Below are 16,806 nucleotides of genomic sequence, written 5' to 3' on the forward strand. Positions count from 1 at the left end.
GACTGCTCTCATGGAGCGAATAAACACTCGACAAAAATTGGCTAAATTGTGAATTATTCCAGATGACCAAGCCCTATGTGTTCTTTGTAATCGTAGCGTGGAATCAAGCAATCATCTTCTGCTACATTGTGAATTCGCAAGTCAAATATGGTTTTGGTGGATTGACTTATGGGATATAAAATGGGTGTTTCCACAAAATCTGCGAAGCGCCTTTGATTAATGGACAATCTCAAGCAAATGTACATTCTTCAAAAAGGTATGGTGTGCATGTTTTTTCATAATTGTATGGTCAATATGGAAAGAAAGAAATGCTCGCATCTTTGAAAAAACAAATGCTTCATTATCGCAAATTCAAAGCATGATATTGCAAAGACTAGGGTGGTGGATAAAAGGGTGGAGTGATGATTTTCCTTACTCTCCGATAGACATTCAAAGGAATCCAGCGTGCTTAATGTGGGATGGATTCTCCACTATTCCAGATGTACCAAAACCGGCCTCAATCCCATGCGAGTGGCAACCACCGCAAAATGACTTCCTTAAATGGAACATTGATGCTTCTGTTCACCTAGCTTCCTCATTATCTGCTATTGGTGGTGTTTTGCGAAATTCTGATGGAAGATTTATGTGTTTATTCTCATCCCCCATTCCCTTCATGGAGATAAACTGTGCAGAAATATTAGCCATTCATCATGCCCTCAAGATTTCCATATCCAATGAATGCACAAAGCATGGCAGCGTTATTCTAGAATCTGACTCGCCGAATGCAGTTTTATGGAGCAACAGCAATGAAGTAAGGCGGACCATGGAATATGGTTCATCATCTGAATTTTATCAGAAACATAAAGAAAAAAATCCCCAACATCTTGATAACACACAAGAGCGGGAAGGTGAACTTTGTGGCAGACGCCCTTGCGAAACAAGGTCTCCAAAGAAGTGAAGTATTCATAACATGGATATAGCAGTAGGAGTATTCAAGGTCATGAAACTGATTAGTGCCCCAATAGCTTCAAGGAAGTGAGGAGATGTCTCATGTAAAGCTTCATTCAATGTTTTCTTGTTCAATTTTTCTTTGGAAGAACTTGATGTATTGACTATATTGTACATTTGCAGAGATTAGTAACCTCCTCTAGATCGGGTGTACCAAGTACTATAAAAGTTTCCCTTTCTGAAGGGAATACCTGGTTTCTTGATAGAGGGTACTAAGCTCTTTTGATAATTAATGAAATTCGAATTATAAAAAAAAAAAAACGTAGAGGGAACCAAATATTCAGAACAAGAGCAATTCGATAGGATAAATCACTTTGCTTTATAAATAACTTAATAAACTTGTTTTCTTAGGGTCTGTTCTCCCCAACTTATTTTCAGTTCAGTTCAATTCAGTTCAGTTCAGATCAGTTCAGGTCAGTTCAGTTCAGTTCAGCTCTTGACAATACTTTTACTCTCACATATCACTATTGATTTCAGTTCAGTTCAATTCAATTCAATTCAGTTCAGTTCAGTTCAATTCAGTTCAATTCAGTTCAATTCAGCTGTTTTATGCCGAAGAGAACATGTTCTTATTATAAAATTAATCTACATATGTAACAACTTTATACAGGTAAACTTTAGTTAGGCTGCAACTTGCAAGATATATCGCCAGAACATAACTTGATTTATGCTAAAGATGTAATCTAAAAGCTATTCGTTTGTATCCGATTTCAACTATGGCGGCCATTATCTTCCTTCTTTTAACGTTTGCTCACTCTTTCTTTGCTCCCTTATCAAAAATTTGTCTTTCTTTATGTTTCTCAAAGTCCTTTCCTTCTTCCTTTAAATTCTATATGATTTCTTTGGGTGTGTGTGCGTGGATAGCATATGTAGCTCAAAGACTAAGTATAGTTTTACCAAGTCAAGGCCCACTTATATACATTTTAACCTACTTTCTAACAAATGGCTATGGTTGGTGTTGGATCACGACAAAAAAGATTTGTGTTACAATAATACCAAATGGTGTGGAAGCTTTATCAAATTAAACTTTTTAACCAATTAAAAACATTAACTTCCCATTTTCGAGAAGAAAGTAAATCTTACAGTATCCAATCTTTAGCATTTAGCAAAAATTGAGAGGATAGTATTATTATGTGATTGTGATGCGTTTTTTTTTTCCCTACGGTAGCTAAAAAAGTAACTAAACAGAAAAACTACATAATGAAAGTAACATAAAACGATTATTGTAAAGACTACAAAACTAGCCACCATTCGAGGGTAAATTGCTTCATTAAAAATCTTTCTTTTGAGATTTAAGGAGGGCATCAATGATCAAATTAACATTAGTAACGTAACGTTTGGGATATATTTATCCTCGTGTGAGCACCAACTTAACTTAAAGAGCATTATTTAATTTTTTTTAAAAAAAAAAGAAAACCTAGAGAGCGGTGATTTAAAATTAAACTAGTATTTGGGGCCGGGCGTTGCTCCGGATTGGTACTGTTTTACAAATTTATTAATATGCATTTTTTTTCCGTTCCCATTAAAATATATTAAGGAAAATTCAACATTTATAAGGTACAAATATAATAATGTGGACACTAATTAAAACATGATTAAAAATTAGTTGAGATAGTAATTGTATCATATATAATTGCAAGAGGTCACGGGTTCAAATCTTTTTGTAATCTAATTTTACAGATGTGCCACGTGGCGTGTATACATTGTCACGTACACCTATATATATATATATATATATATATATATATATATATGTTAGGTTTTAATTTATCATCTCCTTGTTTATCGAGTTTAAAAATAAAGTAAAAAAAGAGAGAATTTTGTCATATATTTGATGTCAGAAAAATCACAATGTGAAGTGATCATGGTTCTCTCGTTTTTTACAGTGAAAAATACAATTTATTAATCTAATGTCATACAACTTCTAAATAGCTAATGATAAAAACGAAACACAATCTAACTTGATCAGAATGAATTTTATTGTAGATGTCTATAATTAAAATTAATAATTGAATTTTAATTTTTGAATTTTTTTTAAATAGTATCTTCGTTTCTTCACACATAAAAATGCCCATGCAACAAGAAGGATGAGAAAGAGAGCGGGTCATTTTAAAGGTTTAGAAGACTTGTATTACTAATGACAAAATTTAGGCTATGTTTAGTTCACCTGAAATTTTCTGATCTGAACTTATTTTTTCTGATCTGATCTGATCTGAACTTATTTTTTCTGAACTGATCTGATTACAAGATCTTATCTTTTAGATTTCTCTCAATATATAAGAAAAAATATAGTCATGTGGGGTCTTATTTGATTCGTCTCAATGAATACTTTATTAATATTCAATTATTATAATTTTTACTAATATGTAATGAAATATATTTAATAGTAAAAATGAGTTTAAAAACTGACAGATCTGATCTGATCTGATCTGAACTTATTTTTTCTGATCTGATCTGATCTGATCTGATTAGATCTGAAATAAGCAAAAATAAGGTGAACTGAACATAGCCTTAGTCCCTTAATTTAGGAGATCATGCGTTGTTGCGATGATTGTATACGCTCATAATTGTTTGTGAGAGAAAGTAAAACATGATTCATGTAATTAATGATAAAGTAAGATTTCGTACAAAAATTTCTCTATAAAAGAAATGTTACTAGTATTATAGTATATTTATAAAAAAAAAAATTGTTAAAAATATGAAGGTAGTATAAAATTCTAACTTGTAATTTTGAATATCATTATCTTAGGCCTTGTTTGGTTGTATATGGGAAGTCATACTTCCTAGGAAGTTATTTTTTCCATGTATTTGAAATTCCTAGGAAGTGTAATATTGTGTTTGGTTGACAATGGGAAGTAGAACTTCCTATGGGAAGCTCTACTTACTTAGGGGGACCTAGGTAAGTAACTTCCTCCATTTTGGAGGAAGTAGAACTTCCTAGGAAGTGCAAATTCTCATGGCTTTGCGAACCAAACAATTTCATATATTTCTACTTCCTAGGAATTTTACTTCCCATGATTTGTTTTGTCGACCAAACAATGCCTTATAATAGGAAAACCCTAGCCTCCCCTACCCCTTCTTCATCAGTTAGGGGATGCCATGGATGTTAAGCCTGGCCTTTTTTTCCCTTTTATTTTAAGTTTTTTTTTTCTTGATTGTTTTGTTGAATAAATTAGTATGTCTTTATGGGATTCTTTTAGTCTCTGTTGTCGAGATTTCCTTCTCCCCTACAGGAGTTGTGACTATGGTTTTTTTTTTGGTTTTTAGGTATTAGAAATTTCTCATTAGTTGAAGTTCGAGCTGAGACTCAACATGAAGGTATTGGAATCTCGGATGCGGTAAACATGGCTCGATCAAGAATGTTCTTCTCAAACTATGTTAGAATGACAGACTTTCTCATCAATAGTTGCTTAATTCAGCAAATACAAGGGGGTTGTGTTGTATTACTCGATTTGATTCATCGTAATTTCTTCGAAGTCGAATTTAATTTAAGCTTATCTGATTGTATCTTATTTTTTTTTTAATATTTATTATAGATACCGTTTGATCTTAAATTAATGAAATTTCTCCTAAAAAATTCTTATAATAGAAAGTCACACCAAACACAAAAAGTAAAAACCTTACGAGAAGTAACTAGTTAAATTCGAGGACATGCAGGATCAACTTAACGGCAAAAACTTTTATTATGTTTTGAAAGGAAAAAGGCTCACGGTAACAAACATCATGATGTTTGAAGGAGTGCACGTTTTTCTTTACCGACGTAAGTACTAGAAGCTCAAATAAAGGACAGCACAAATTGCTCTTGATCATTGGTTATATAGGGTGTACTGATCAGCACTAGTATTATTATAAACCACGTTATAATAGATTGACTTTGTCAAACTATTGTTATCCTAAATCCTAATGATATATAGACGATCACAATCGATCGAACTGTCCACTTTGTACGAATTATAAATTAGGATTATTAATTTCTGTTTGGGCCCATTTCTTGAACCAGCCCACATATGGCAAAGTTACTAAAATGCCCCTACATCTAGAGAAGCCATCACCCCACCAGCTGGAGGTGACCAAAATACCCTCATTTATTGGGGCTCCTCTCCTCTACAAATAGGGGTTGTCTCACCAGGCAAAGGTAAGCAACTCTAAGTTGCCAAACCCAGAGCATCTCTCTCTAGCTACATTGATCCCTTTCTCTCTCTACCTCAATCATTTACTGACTTGAGCGTCGGAGGGGCGATCCCGGGACCACCCCCGGGGTAGGCTAACCTTACCTTTTGCAGGATTTCAATGTACGGATAACGGAGCTCAGACGTACCTTCTTGGGGCCATATCAAGTTTCTCAGCACACATCAACACTTATGATCACCCTCAATTTCTTAGCAGAAACAGTTTGGCGCCGTCTGTGGGGAAAGTACAAGAAGTTACTTCGCCACCACTCAGCAAGATTTACCTTGTTGCTACTCAGCAAAACTCACCTCATTGCTGCTCAGCAATGGCCCCAACCATGAAGACATGCTCCCAAGCCAACCATTCCTAGAGAGCTCAAGCATCCCATATGCACCTATGGTGCTATCCCTCTATTCCAATGACGAGGATTCCACCTTAATGGGGAATCCACTTCGGAGTCGGTCATCCCGCAGCATCGGGTCAGATATGAGTAGATGACCCAATGCCCATAACTGTAACAAGCGTCACCTTGATTGCATCTCATCTTCAACAAACTCTCCAGCAAAGTCGGATGTGTATGGTCTCCACTCGTCGTGAGGAGATCATTCGTCCTTCCTGGGATGGTCAGCCTAACCGGCTAGGGCCTAAATAGAGGGAAGGACCGTGCCAGCCCTCAAAGGGCAAAACCTGTTATCACTCGGAAGAGGTTGTATTGAAGAACACAAACCATGAAGACTGATCTGAACAAGGGGTATGGTGACTCAGAACCGTAAAACCTCTCCAGAATAAGAAGTGGCACCCTCGAGTTTATGATGTAATTCAGCCAGATGTGCCTATTCATCATCAAAGGCACCAACTCATCAACGGTACCTACTCCTTCGATGTACCCACTCATCCTTGGGTGCTTGCTCATCCTTGGGTGCTTGCTGAGCCGAGGCATCTACTCGGCCTCAGATGCCTACTCAACTTATGAGAAATTTATCTCAGCTTCAAGGGCACACTATCGAAAGTCTTGCATCACCCAGGTCAGTCCAGCAAAACTAAGACTATCAAGTCAATAAAGGCGAGCAAAAGGAGACTCAAAAGGCGAGAATTTCGCCATGGCACCTCCTCAGTCAAGAGGGGGAAATCTCACTAGCATAGCCGAAAATGGCTAAGTACAGCATACCGGAACATTCATGACGTCAAAATGGCGAAGCTCAAATTGACCCATATCCTCCATATCTGGACCCGCTCGGTCACTAGGAGACCCCTTCTCCTTTGCTGACTCATACTTAGCGGCATACTCATTCAAGCTAAGTACTTAAATTGACGCCCACTCGGACAGCATGTGGCTCATTAGTCCCTTATCCGAGTGGCCTCCAACCCGCTCAGCTGATAGGAGACCCTCTCTCCTTCGTCGAGCCGCCTTTATACTTAAGCCAAATTTAGGCTAAGTAATTCACTGATACCTGCTCGGACAGGGACCCGGTCGGCCATCCTGTGTTGAACATAACCTGAAGCGAGGCACAATCTCGACCAAGGGAGCTGCTCGGGCAGCTTATACTTCGCAAAAGTTCGAGGGTGTTGCTTCCTAACTCTCACTGGGGCTTCTCACCCCCTCTCAGGCCTGGCAGGGTACCCCAGGAGCATAGATCTTTGTCGGTTTTCGCTGGACGATCGCCTTGGGAAAGAATGATGCAACCCTATCCGATCATCCAGCGTGGGGCTAATTGCTTGAACGCCTCAGCTGGTCAAATGAATACACTTGATGGAGATGCGATGATGGTCGTCATCTCCTGAACAAAAACTTTTCCAACGGCACTTAAATATGGAGAAGCCTCCCCCCACTAACTTAGCCGAGAAACGGCTAAGTATTAACAATTGAACCTACTCAGCACCTGAGTAGCGTTAGAAGACCTCCTCGGGAAGCATGGGGCTAACAAAGCCCTCCCGGGTCGGGAAGCTAGTTCATTGGCACCTCCTCGGTCATAAGAGGAGTGTCCTAACCAACTTAGCCGAAATATAGCTAAGTATCAACGACTAGACCTACTCGGGAGTCGAGTAGCGTTGCAAGACCTCCTCGGCCAAACATGGGGCTCATTAGCCTCCCGAGTCGAGCGTGTATCTCGCGGTACCTCCTCGGCTAGGCCGGGATTACCCTATCACTTAGCGAAAATAATTAAGTGCAAACAAATTCACCTCCTCGGCCAAACATGAGGCTCATTAGCCTCCTAGTCGAGCGTGCAAACAAATTCACCTCCTCGGCCAAACATGGGGCACATTAGCCTCCCGAGTCGAGCGTGCAAACAAATTCACCTCCTCGGCCAAACATGGGGCTCATTAGCCTCCCGAGTCGAGCGTGCAAACAAATTCACCTCCTCGACCAAACATGAGGCTCATTAGCCTCCCGAGTCGAGCGTGCAATCAAATTCATCTCCTCGGCCAAACATGAGGCTCATTAGCCTCCCGAGTCGAGCGTGCAAACAAATTCACCTCCTCGGCCAAACATGGGGCTCATTAGCCTCCGGAGTCGAGCGTGCAAACAAATTCACCTCCTCGGGACATGGGGCTCATTAGCCTCCCGAGTCGAGCGTGCAAACAAATTCACCTCCTCGGCCAAACATGGGGCTCATTAGCCTCCCGAGTCGAGCGTGCAAACAAATTCACCTCCTCGGCCAAACATGAGGCTCATTAGCCTCCCGAGTCGAGCGTGCTAACAAATTCACCTCCTCGGCCAAACATGGGGCTCATTAGCCTCCCGAGTCGAGCGTGCAAACAAATTCACCTCATCGGCCAAACATGGGGCTCATTAGCCTCCCGAGTCGAGCGTGCAAACAAATTCACCTCCTCGGCCAAACATGAGGCTCATTAGCCTCCCGAGTCGAGCGTGCAAACAAATTCACCTCCTCGGCCAAACATGAGGCTCATTAGCCTCCCGAGTCGATCGTGCAAACAAATTCACCTCCTCGGCCAAACTTGGGGTTCATTAGCCTCCCGAGTCGAGCGTGTATCTCGCGGTACCTCCTCGGCTAGGCCAGGATTACCCTATCACTTAGCGAAAATAATTAAGTGCAAACAAATCGAGTCGCTCGGCCACTAGGAGCCCCCTCTCCTTTGGCGAATCGCTCTCATACTTAGCCAAATTAAAGCTAAGTACCTCATGGCACCCACTCGGACAGCATGGGGCTCATTAGCTCCTCATCCGAGTGGCGTCCGACCCGCTCGGCCTATTGGCACCTGCTCGGCCACTAGGAGCCCCCTCTCCTTTGGCGAATCGCTCTCATACTTAGCCAAATTAAAGCTAAGTACCTCATGGCACCCACTCGGACAGCATGGGGCTCATTAGCTCCTCATCCGAGTGGCGTCCGACCCGCTCGGCCTATTGGAGACCTGCTCGGCCACTAGGAGCCCCCTCTCCTTTGGCGAATCGCTCTCATACTTAGCCAAATTAAAGATAAGTACTCATGGCACCCACTCGGACAGCATGGGGCTCATTAACTCCTCATCCGAGGGCGTCCGACCCGCTCGGCCTATTGGAGACCTGCTCGGCCACCAGGAGGCCCCCTCTTCTTTGGCGAGTCGCTCTTATACTTAGCTAAAATCAAGCTAAAGTACTTCATGTGCCCCACTCGGACAGCGTGAGGCGCATTATTAGCTCCTCATCCGAGTGGCCTCGAATCCGCAAAAAGACCTACTCAACCTGAGCACCTCCTCGGCCAGCAAAGCTCGAGAGTTGCTCGGCCCTCTCAACCAAGGCAACCGGTCAGCCAAGGGAGCAAGCTCGACCTTGACCGGCTCGGCCAAGGGAGCAAGTTCGACCTCGACCGGCTCGGCCAAGGGAGCAAGCTCGACCTCGACCGGCTCGGCCAAAGGAGCTGCTCGACCTCGACCGGCTCGGCCAAGGGAGCTGCTCGGCCAGCCTCGCCTCGACCATGTTACCCGGTCGGCCAAGAAAGCGGGTCGGCCCGTGAAGTCGCTTGACCGGCATAGTGGCTCGGCCAGTAGACTCGGTCGGCCAGCCTGGCATCCGGTCGGCCACAAGAAGCCACTCGGCCTTCCTAGCACCTGCTCGCTTAATCCGCGCAAGACCCGGCTCGGCCAGCTCGGCCACTGGAAAAAGCCGCTCGGCCATCCCAGCACCGGCTCGGCCATCCCAGCACCGGCTCGGCCAGCCTAGCACCGGCTCGGCTAGCCCAGCACCCGGTCGGCCAGCTCGGCCACTGGAAAAAGCCGCTCGGCCACTCAGCCATCCTATGCTCCGAACGTGCTTGGTTAATCTTAGCGCCAGAAGATTCTTGGGTCCCGCTCAATATCGGCAAAAGTGCAATCAGCTTATTCCGCCAATCAACCACACTAAAAATGGTGATTTCCACTCCGATCACTTGGCGTGGGGCTAATTGTTTGGGCCCATTTCTTGGACCAGCCCACATATGGCAAAGTTACTAAAATGTCCCTACATCCAGGGAAGCCATCACCCCACCAGCTGGAGGTGACCAAAATACCCTCATTTATTGGGGCTCCTCTCCTCTACAAATAGGGGTTGTCTCACCAGGCAAAGGTAAGCAACTCTAAGTTGCCAAACCCAAAGCATCTCTCTCTACATTGATCCCTTTCTCTCTCTACCTCAATCATTTACTGACTTGAGCGTCGGAGGGGCGATCCCGGGACCACCCCCGGGGTAGGCTAACCTTACCTTTTGCAGGATTTCAATGTACGGATAACGGAGCTCAGACGTACCTTCTTGGGGCCATATCAAGTTTCTCAGCACACATCAACACTTATGATCACCCTCAATTTCTTAGCAGAAACAATTTTCATTGATATTATTAGCTTTTATTTTATTTTTTTACATTTTTGTCTTTTATGTTAGTAAGTTTCAAACTAAAAATACTTCCTCTATTTCTTTTTGTTTCTGATTTTTTCATTTTCGAGGTTTTTAAAAGTTATTTATAAAGAGATTTTTACTTCTTTTTTTAACAACGAAGATAAGAGAAAAACACCATAAATTAAAAAAGAAGTACCCAAAGTAAAAGATTATAGTACTTTTTCTAGATATAAATTCAACAAGTGTAACCCGATCAAATGAAACATTAAGTAATGTTCATCCCTCACCACTCAAATATTGGATATATTCAATATCCACATACAGTTATCACATATCCCCTAGTACTATTTGCAAATAATTTTTTTTTCCAAAATAATTTGCTATATATAGATCTAGACTTAATATTTACTTATCAATTTTCAAAACTCAAAATTCAAATAAAAAGTTCAATTAGATAATAATATTCTAATATGTAATGATAGGATCTTTAACCGGACTCAAGTTCTTCAATATTGTGTTTGGGCTTTGGGGGAAACCACATTTTAGAAGTTCATGTTCACTAATATTTAATGTAGCGAAAATATTGTTACAAATTTATTGGCGATTGGGCATGATATGCAAGGGACGGATCGGCGGATAAGTTACCAAAACCACAACCTATCCCACTACTTATGGGGAATATGAACTTTGATATGCACACATGTTCAGTAAGATCTGATTTTGATATGTGCATGAAGGTTTACCGCACAAGGTCACATTTTTTAGGGGTCCAATATTAAGCTTAAGCCCAACTAGAAAAAAAATCTGATATTACTTATACCTCTTTATTGGGTATATGGTCCATATGAGGCTCAATGGGGTGTATGGGGTGTGGAGAAAGGTTGCGTCGAAAGAAAAATTGAAGAAATTCGTAAAAAGGGGGGTCGACACAAGGGTGCGCCCGCACCAAATTGGGGTGCGTCCGCACATCATCTACGGAGGGTTTTTTCACTTTGAGGCAGAAGACTCAGGTGCTCCCACATCTGAGGTCTGGTGCGCCCGCACCAAGGGCAAGTGCGCCCGCACCTATCGAAAACGCGATTTTTTGCGGTTTTTCTAGTGGGGGTATAAATAGGTGTCCTAATTACGTCATTAATGTATTCTTCATCATTAAACACATATTTTGAGAGAGAAAAAGCTTTAGAGAGAGTTCTTGAGTGCTTTTGTAATCTTTCTTGAATATTCATCGAATCCTAGTGCATATTCGTGGTTTTTCTCCCAGTTCTTGGGTTTCCACGTAAAAGTTCTGGTGTGTTCTTTCCTGCTTTCTTGTTTGATATTCTATTATTGTTTGCTATCATTTCTAAATTGATAGTCAGTAGGACTTACACTCTTTTCCAAAATTTTATATGTCACGCTCCTACATATAATAGGGGCCTCATTTTATTTAAGAACAGGGCCACAATAATCTAAAAACGGCCTTGATGTTCAATACATGCCAAGATCCTATTCAGCTCGCTCCAATCGCTGCAATTACCTAAAATACCCACTAATTTATACCAATCAACTTATATCAACCTACGATTCCTAATTTTACATTAGTTTTCAATTGGAGTTTCAATGCACTATTATCTTAACTTATTCTAATAATTTGTGTTGCTCAGTTAGTCCTGTAAGAGACCACTAGTTTAATTTAAAATTTGACAACTGTCCAATCATAATATTGAGAAGAGAACTGATCACCTATTTTAATATAGTAACTAGTTTAATCTATTTAGACCTTTTAAATTCATTTAGTGACTAATTTAATCCATTCAGTATCCCATTCTTTAATTCATTAAGTGACTAGTTCAATCCATTTGATAAGATTATCGGTTTATTTTTTAAATAGTCTGTTGTAGTTTAATATTCAAAAAGAAACTAAGGAATGAAGGAGAAGAGAATGGACGATTGGATTATTGCGAGATGTCTAAGAATAGTGTTGAGTTAGAGTGAGATGGAATGTACTAGTTAATTAGGAAAACATACGCTTATAGATTTGTCTAATTATGTTAAACTAGGCCGTCTATTCTAATAATTTGTGTTGTTACTCGTAAAAAAGAAAAATACAGACTAATAGATCACCATATGATAGCAAAGGGAAAAGTAGTACCTTCCTAATAGGTGATCTATCCATTTGAGATAGATTGAATAGCTTAGATAGTAAAATCCAACCCTACAAAATTAATCATCTAATATAATTCTTTATTAAGCTAACCCTTATCGGGCACATACAAAGCACTCAAATTTCATAGCTTTTTCCTATCTCAGCAGTCATCAGCATATCAGCACGAGAAGATCTGGTATTTTGACCCTTGTGGAGCAATACACAGCATTTTTAATTTCCAATTATGGACCCCATTTGTGGACGTAAACTCTCTATAAATAGGTTTTGGTTCACTTCACTGCTATATCATCTAACACAAAATCCCCTTACATTTTCTAAAACATGACCTCCTCAAAGTCTTTTGTTGCTTTTGGCCTTCTCTTGGCTGTTTTTCTTTTCGTTTCTTCTGAGGTTTCTGCTCGTCAGCTAGCTGAGACTACTGTCGAACAAACTCGTAAGTAATTTCTTGCACGATTATGTTCTCAATGTGTTGTTTGGTTAAATGTACGAAGCGTAAAGTTGTAACTTTTCATATTTTGACAAAATGCTAACAATTAATTGATTGAACACGAGAAGTAAGAGTTTTAACTTCCTTCATGCAATGTGAAGTATAACTTACCTAACTCGTGTTTCAATTAGCTTAAACCATGTTCAGAATTTCCACTTTCCATAAATTTTAACTTAATTTAATCATTGGATCGACTTTTTTGGTTCTTTGTCTGATGCTAACAATTGGGTTTTTATAATATTTACCCACGACTCTTTCACTATATATTGTGATTTTCACGGATATAAAAATATAGTAATGTGGGAGGTCTTCTTAGATTTTTCTCGATATATACTTTCAAAATATCAAATTTTGTAATATATATTGAAAAAATATATTGATAATTAAAGTTGTGCATTGACAAACGTGAAAATTCAATTGTTGTAATAGAAAAAGAACATAAAGTATAATATTCCCTCCGTCCCAAAATATAGTTCTCATTTTCATTTTGGATGTCCTAAAATATAGTTCCCATTTTCACATCTAGTTCTACATTTTTCGTAATTTGTTTAGAAAAATTGTGTCCCATCATTTATTTGCTTCTTGAATTTTATTTTGTTCCTTTGTTTATTCAACCAAAATGTAACAATTAATGCCTTTTCACCAATTATTCTCCATTTTCTCTCCTAAAATCATCTTTTCTCATACAATATTTATTTAAATAAACAAAAAAATCTTTATTATCTATTTTAGATTTTATTTGCATAAATGACCTTGAAAAAAAGAAAATGAGAACTATATTTTAAAACGGATGGAGTATATACTGAAAGCATTAAATAAACAAAACCACTTTATATTTTAACATCAAACATATATATCCATATCCATTGCACGTCCCCGAATATTGCAACTCATCAGAAGGCGTTCTTTTTCCTACTTTATTTATGAAGGCATTGAATTACAAAATTTGGTATTTGCATTACATATGCAAAATCCTCCTCCTAACATGTCCTATGTAGGATAATTGAATTGATGCAAACATAGCATTTTATGAAATGTTTCATGTAATAATCTCTCAACTTAGTTAGTTATAAACTTAACCATGACTTCTTTTAAAAGAATCTTAAGCATGATCGACTATCTTTTGAATTTTTTGGATTTTTTTTGGAACATATGCAGAGGTAAAATCTACAGATGGATATCATGGCGGACATGGACATGGTCATGGTGGTCATGGACATCTAGAAGGAGAGGCAAATGAAGTTAACCCAGAAAGTTATGGACATGGATATGGTCACGGTGGTCATGGACATGGACATCCAGAGGAAGAAACTAAAGAAGTTAGCCTAGAAGGTTATGGACATGGCCATGGTGGTCATGGACACGGGCATCTAGAGGGAGAGAACAAAGAAGTTAACCCAGAAGGTTACGGACATGGTCATGGTGGTCATGGTCACGGGCATCGAGAAGGAGAAAACAAAGAAGTTAACCCAGAAGGTTACGGACATGGTCATGGTGGTCATGGTCACGGGCATTTCGAGGGAGATAACAAAGAAGTTAATCCTGAAGGTTATGGACATGGACATGGTCATGGTGGTCACGGTCACGGGCATCTAGAGGGAGAGAACAAAGAAGTTAACCCTGAAGGTTATGGACATGGTCATGGTGGTTATGGTCATGGTGGTCATGGTCATGGACATCTAGAGCGAAAGACCAAAGAAGTTAATACTGAAGGTTATGAAAATGGTCATGGTGGTCATGGCGGTCATGGAGGTCATGGTGGTCATGGACATCTAGAGGAAGAAAATAAAGAAATTAATCCTGAAGGTTATGGACATGGACATGGTGGTCATGGTCACGGGCATCTAGAAGGAGAGAGCAAAGAAGTTAACCCAGAAGGTTACGGACATGGTCATGGTGGTCATGGTCACGGGCATTTCGAGGGAGATAATAAAGAAGTTAATCCTGAAGGTTATGGACACGGACATGGTGGTCACGGTCACGGACATCTAGAGGGAGAGAATAAAGAAGTTAACCCTGAAGGTTATGGACATGGTCATGGTGGTCACGGTCATGGACATCTAGAGAGAGAGACCAAAGAAGTTAATACTGAAGGTTATGAAAATGGTCATGGTGGTCATGGCGGTCATGGTGGTCATGGAGGTCATGGCGGTCATGGACATCTAGAGGAAGAGAATAAAGAAGTTAATCCTGAAGGTTATGGACATGGACATGGTGGTCATGGTCACGGTCATCTAGAAGGAGAGAGCAAAGAAGTTAACCCAGAAGGTTATGGACACGGTTCTGGCTATGGTCACAGTGGTCATGGTTATGGCCATGGTGGCCACTACCCACCAAAGGAACAAATTGGTAACTAAGCTCATGATTCCACCGTATCATGCAATATAGCATAGTTTGGTAAGTGCGTGTTTATGTTAGAGAACAAGTAAGTCGAGCATCTGAGTTGTTATGAAATAATACATGTACGTTCTTGTCCTATGTAATATCCTAAGATTTAGTGTGGGAAAGATGAAAGGACATGATATACAAATGCACGTCGGTGAAGTGACGCTTCTATCTTTATGTATTCTGTTTACGTTGGAATCTAATGAACTCAAATTTTATTAGCATTCTAATCTCTTACTCCCTCCGTCCCAATTTATTTGCTACATTTTGCCATTTAGGTGTGCCTCAATTTATTTGCTATATTTGCCAAACATTCTACAAATGATAATAAAACAAACCTACTAAACCTTCAGCCCAATTAAATTAGCCTAAACTAAACCCACCACCCAACCCACCTAACACCATTTATTAACCCACCTCCCCCCATTTAACACTTCCCCAACCGTCTATAATTACTCCCTCCAAAACCGTAATTGCATTTCATCTGTCATTTCTCTCTCTCTCCTTCTGACTCTCACTTTCCTCTCTTTTCTTCTTCCTCAAAGCCTCAGATCTAGGGTTTGAGAGTGCAAATTTCTCAAAAAAAAACTGTAGATTAATAATCTACGACTTTCTGCGATCATTCTGAAACCAAAATTAATGGTTTTTGAGTAAGTTTAATTTTGAGTCCCCTGTTTCTTGTTTCTGTCGGTTTTCCATGGATGAGTTAACACCAAATTCAAAGAAAAGACTATTTGATTTGCTTGATGAGTTTGATGAGTTTAATGTTGAGGCTAAAAAATCTAGGGTTTCAAATAAAACCCTTGGATTTTGGTAAATTTTGCTGGGCTTGTAGCGTGCCTTCAACAAAACCACCAGATCTTGAGTTTGGTGGTGTAGAGAAGGGGAAAAAACCTGAAATTTTGGAAGATCCACCTTCGGAAGGGTTCAAATCATGGCGATCTTACCTTCGGTGGTATAAAAACCATCAAGAAATGGTTTTTGAACGTCCCCTTGTTGATTTTGTGGGATATTGGTCCATTTTAGGAAGGTTTATTGGTATGCTTTGCCTTGCGTTTGGTTAGTTTGCATGTTTAGGGTTTTTTATTTTGGTGTTGTTTTTGCCTTGATTTGTTTATAAATATGTTATTTTTGCCTTGATTTGTTTATAAATATGTTATTTTTGCCTCGATTTGTTTATAAATATGTTATTTTTACCTTGATTTGATTATAAATATGTTTATGTTTTCTTCCTTATTTTGCCATGATAATAGTTTGTTTTTTTATGTTGTTTTGTGGTTTGATTTGTTGCATTTAATTTAGAAATCATACCAAAAATGGAAAGAAAAAAATTGTTGCATTTAATTTGAAACAACCATTTTTAGAAACTGTTGCATTTAATTTGATACGAAGGAAGTACGAAATTTGTATAAATACGTATATAGACCATTTGACCAACATCGTTGTCAATCTAGGTACTCTAGCCTAATGCGCACAACAAGTTCCAGTTTTTTTTAGAACGTACCCCTAAAGTTTGGATTATAAAAAGTTAATAGGGTCCTCCAGTGGAAGCTTATATCCATTTTTTGAGCGTAGGCCAAAGCTCTGTTTCAAAAGCGCTTCAAATGCATGTGAAATAACACACAAGTTAGCAACAAGTTCCAGTTTAGAAGTCTTTTATTAATTGTTTAATTTAAGCTTAAATTTGCCTTTGAAACATGTTGTGGAATGTATGGTGTTTGCCCATAGTATGAGAGTATAAAAAATTATGTACGCACACCTTTATTATTGTTTTACCCCATATAACCCAAACAACACATACAAGCAACAAATGTTTCAAAGCAA

General features: G+C 39.5%; 1 protein-coding gene across 1 annotated transcript; it reads left to right on the forward strand.

The window, feature by feature from the left end:
- The first annotated feature begins 12,383 nt into the window (after positions 1-12,383).
- Positions 12,384-15,206, forward strand: LOC104897766 (uncharacterized). The gene is made up of 2 exons (XM_048646652.1): positions 12,384-12,543; positions 13,756-15,206. The coding sequence occupies exons 1-2, from the start codon at positions 12,432-12,434 to the stop codon at positions 14,952-14,954; spliced, it is 1,311 nt and encodes a 436-aa protein (XP_048502609.1). The 5' UTR covers positions 12,384-12,431; the 3' UTR covers positions 14,955-15,206.
- The last annotated feature ends 1,600 nt before the right edge of the window (positions 15,207-16,806 follow it).

The sequence above is a fragment of the Beta vulgaris genome, chromosome 6 (assembly GCF_026745355.1).
Source record: "Beta vulgaris subsp. vulgaris cultivar EL10 chromosome 6, EL10.2, whole genome shotgun sequence".
Classification (NCBI taxonomy): domain Eukaryota; kingdom Viridiplantae; phylum Streptophyta; class Magnoliopsida; order Caryophyllales; family Amaranthaceae; genus Beta; species Beta vulgaris.

Excerpts from the sequence above, each read along its gene's own strand:
- LOC104897766 (XM_048646652.1), top strand. The coding sequence starts at position 12,432 with ATGACCTCCTCAAAGTCTTTTGTTGCTTTTGGCCTTCTCTTGGCTGTT. Across the intron at positions 12,544-13,755 it reads GACTACTGTCGAACAAACTC|AGGTAAAATCTACAGATGGA; the intron begins GTAAGTAATTTC and ends GAACATATGCAG.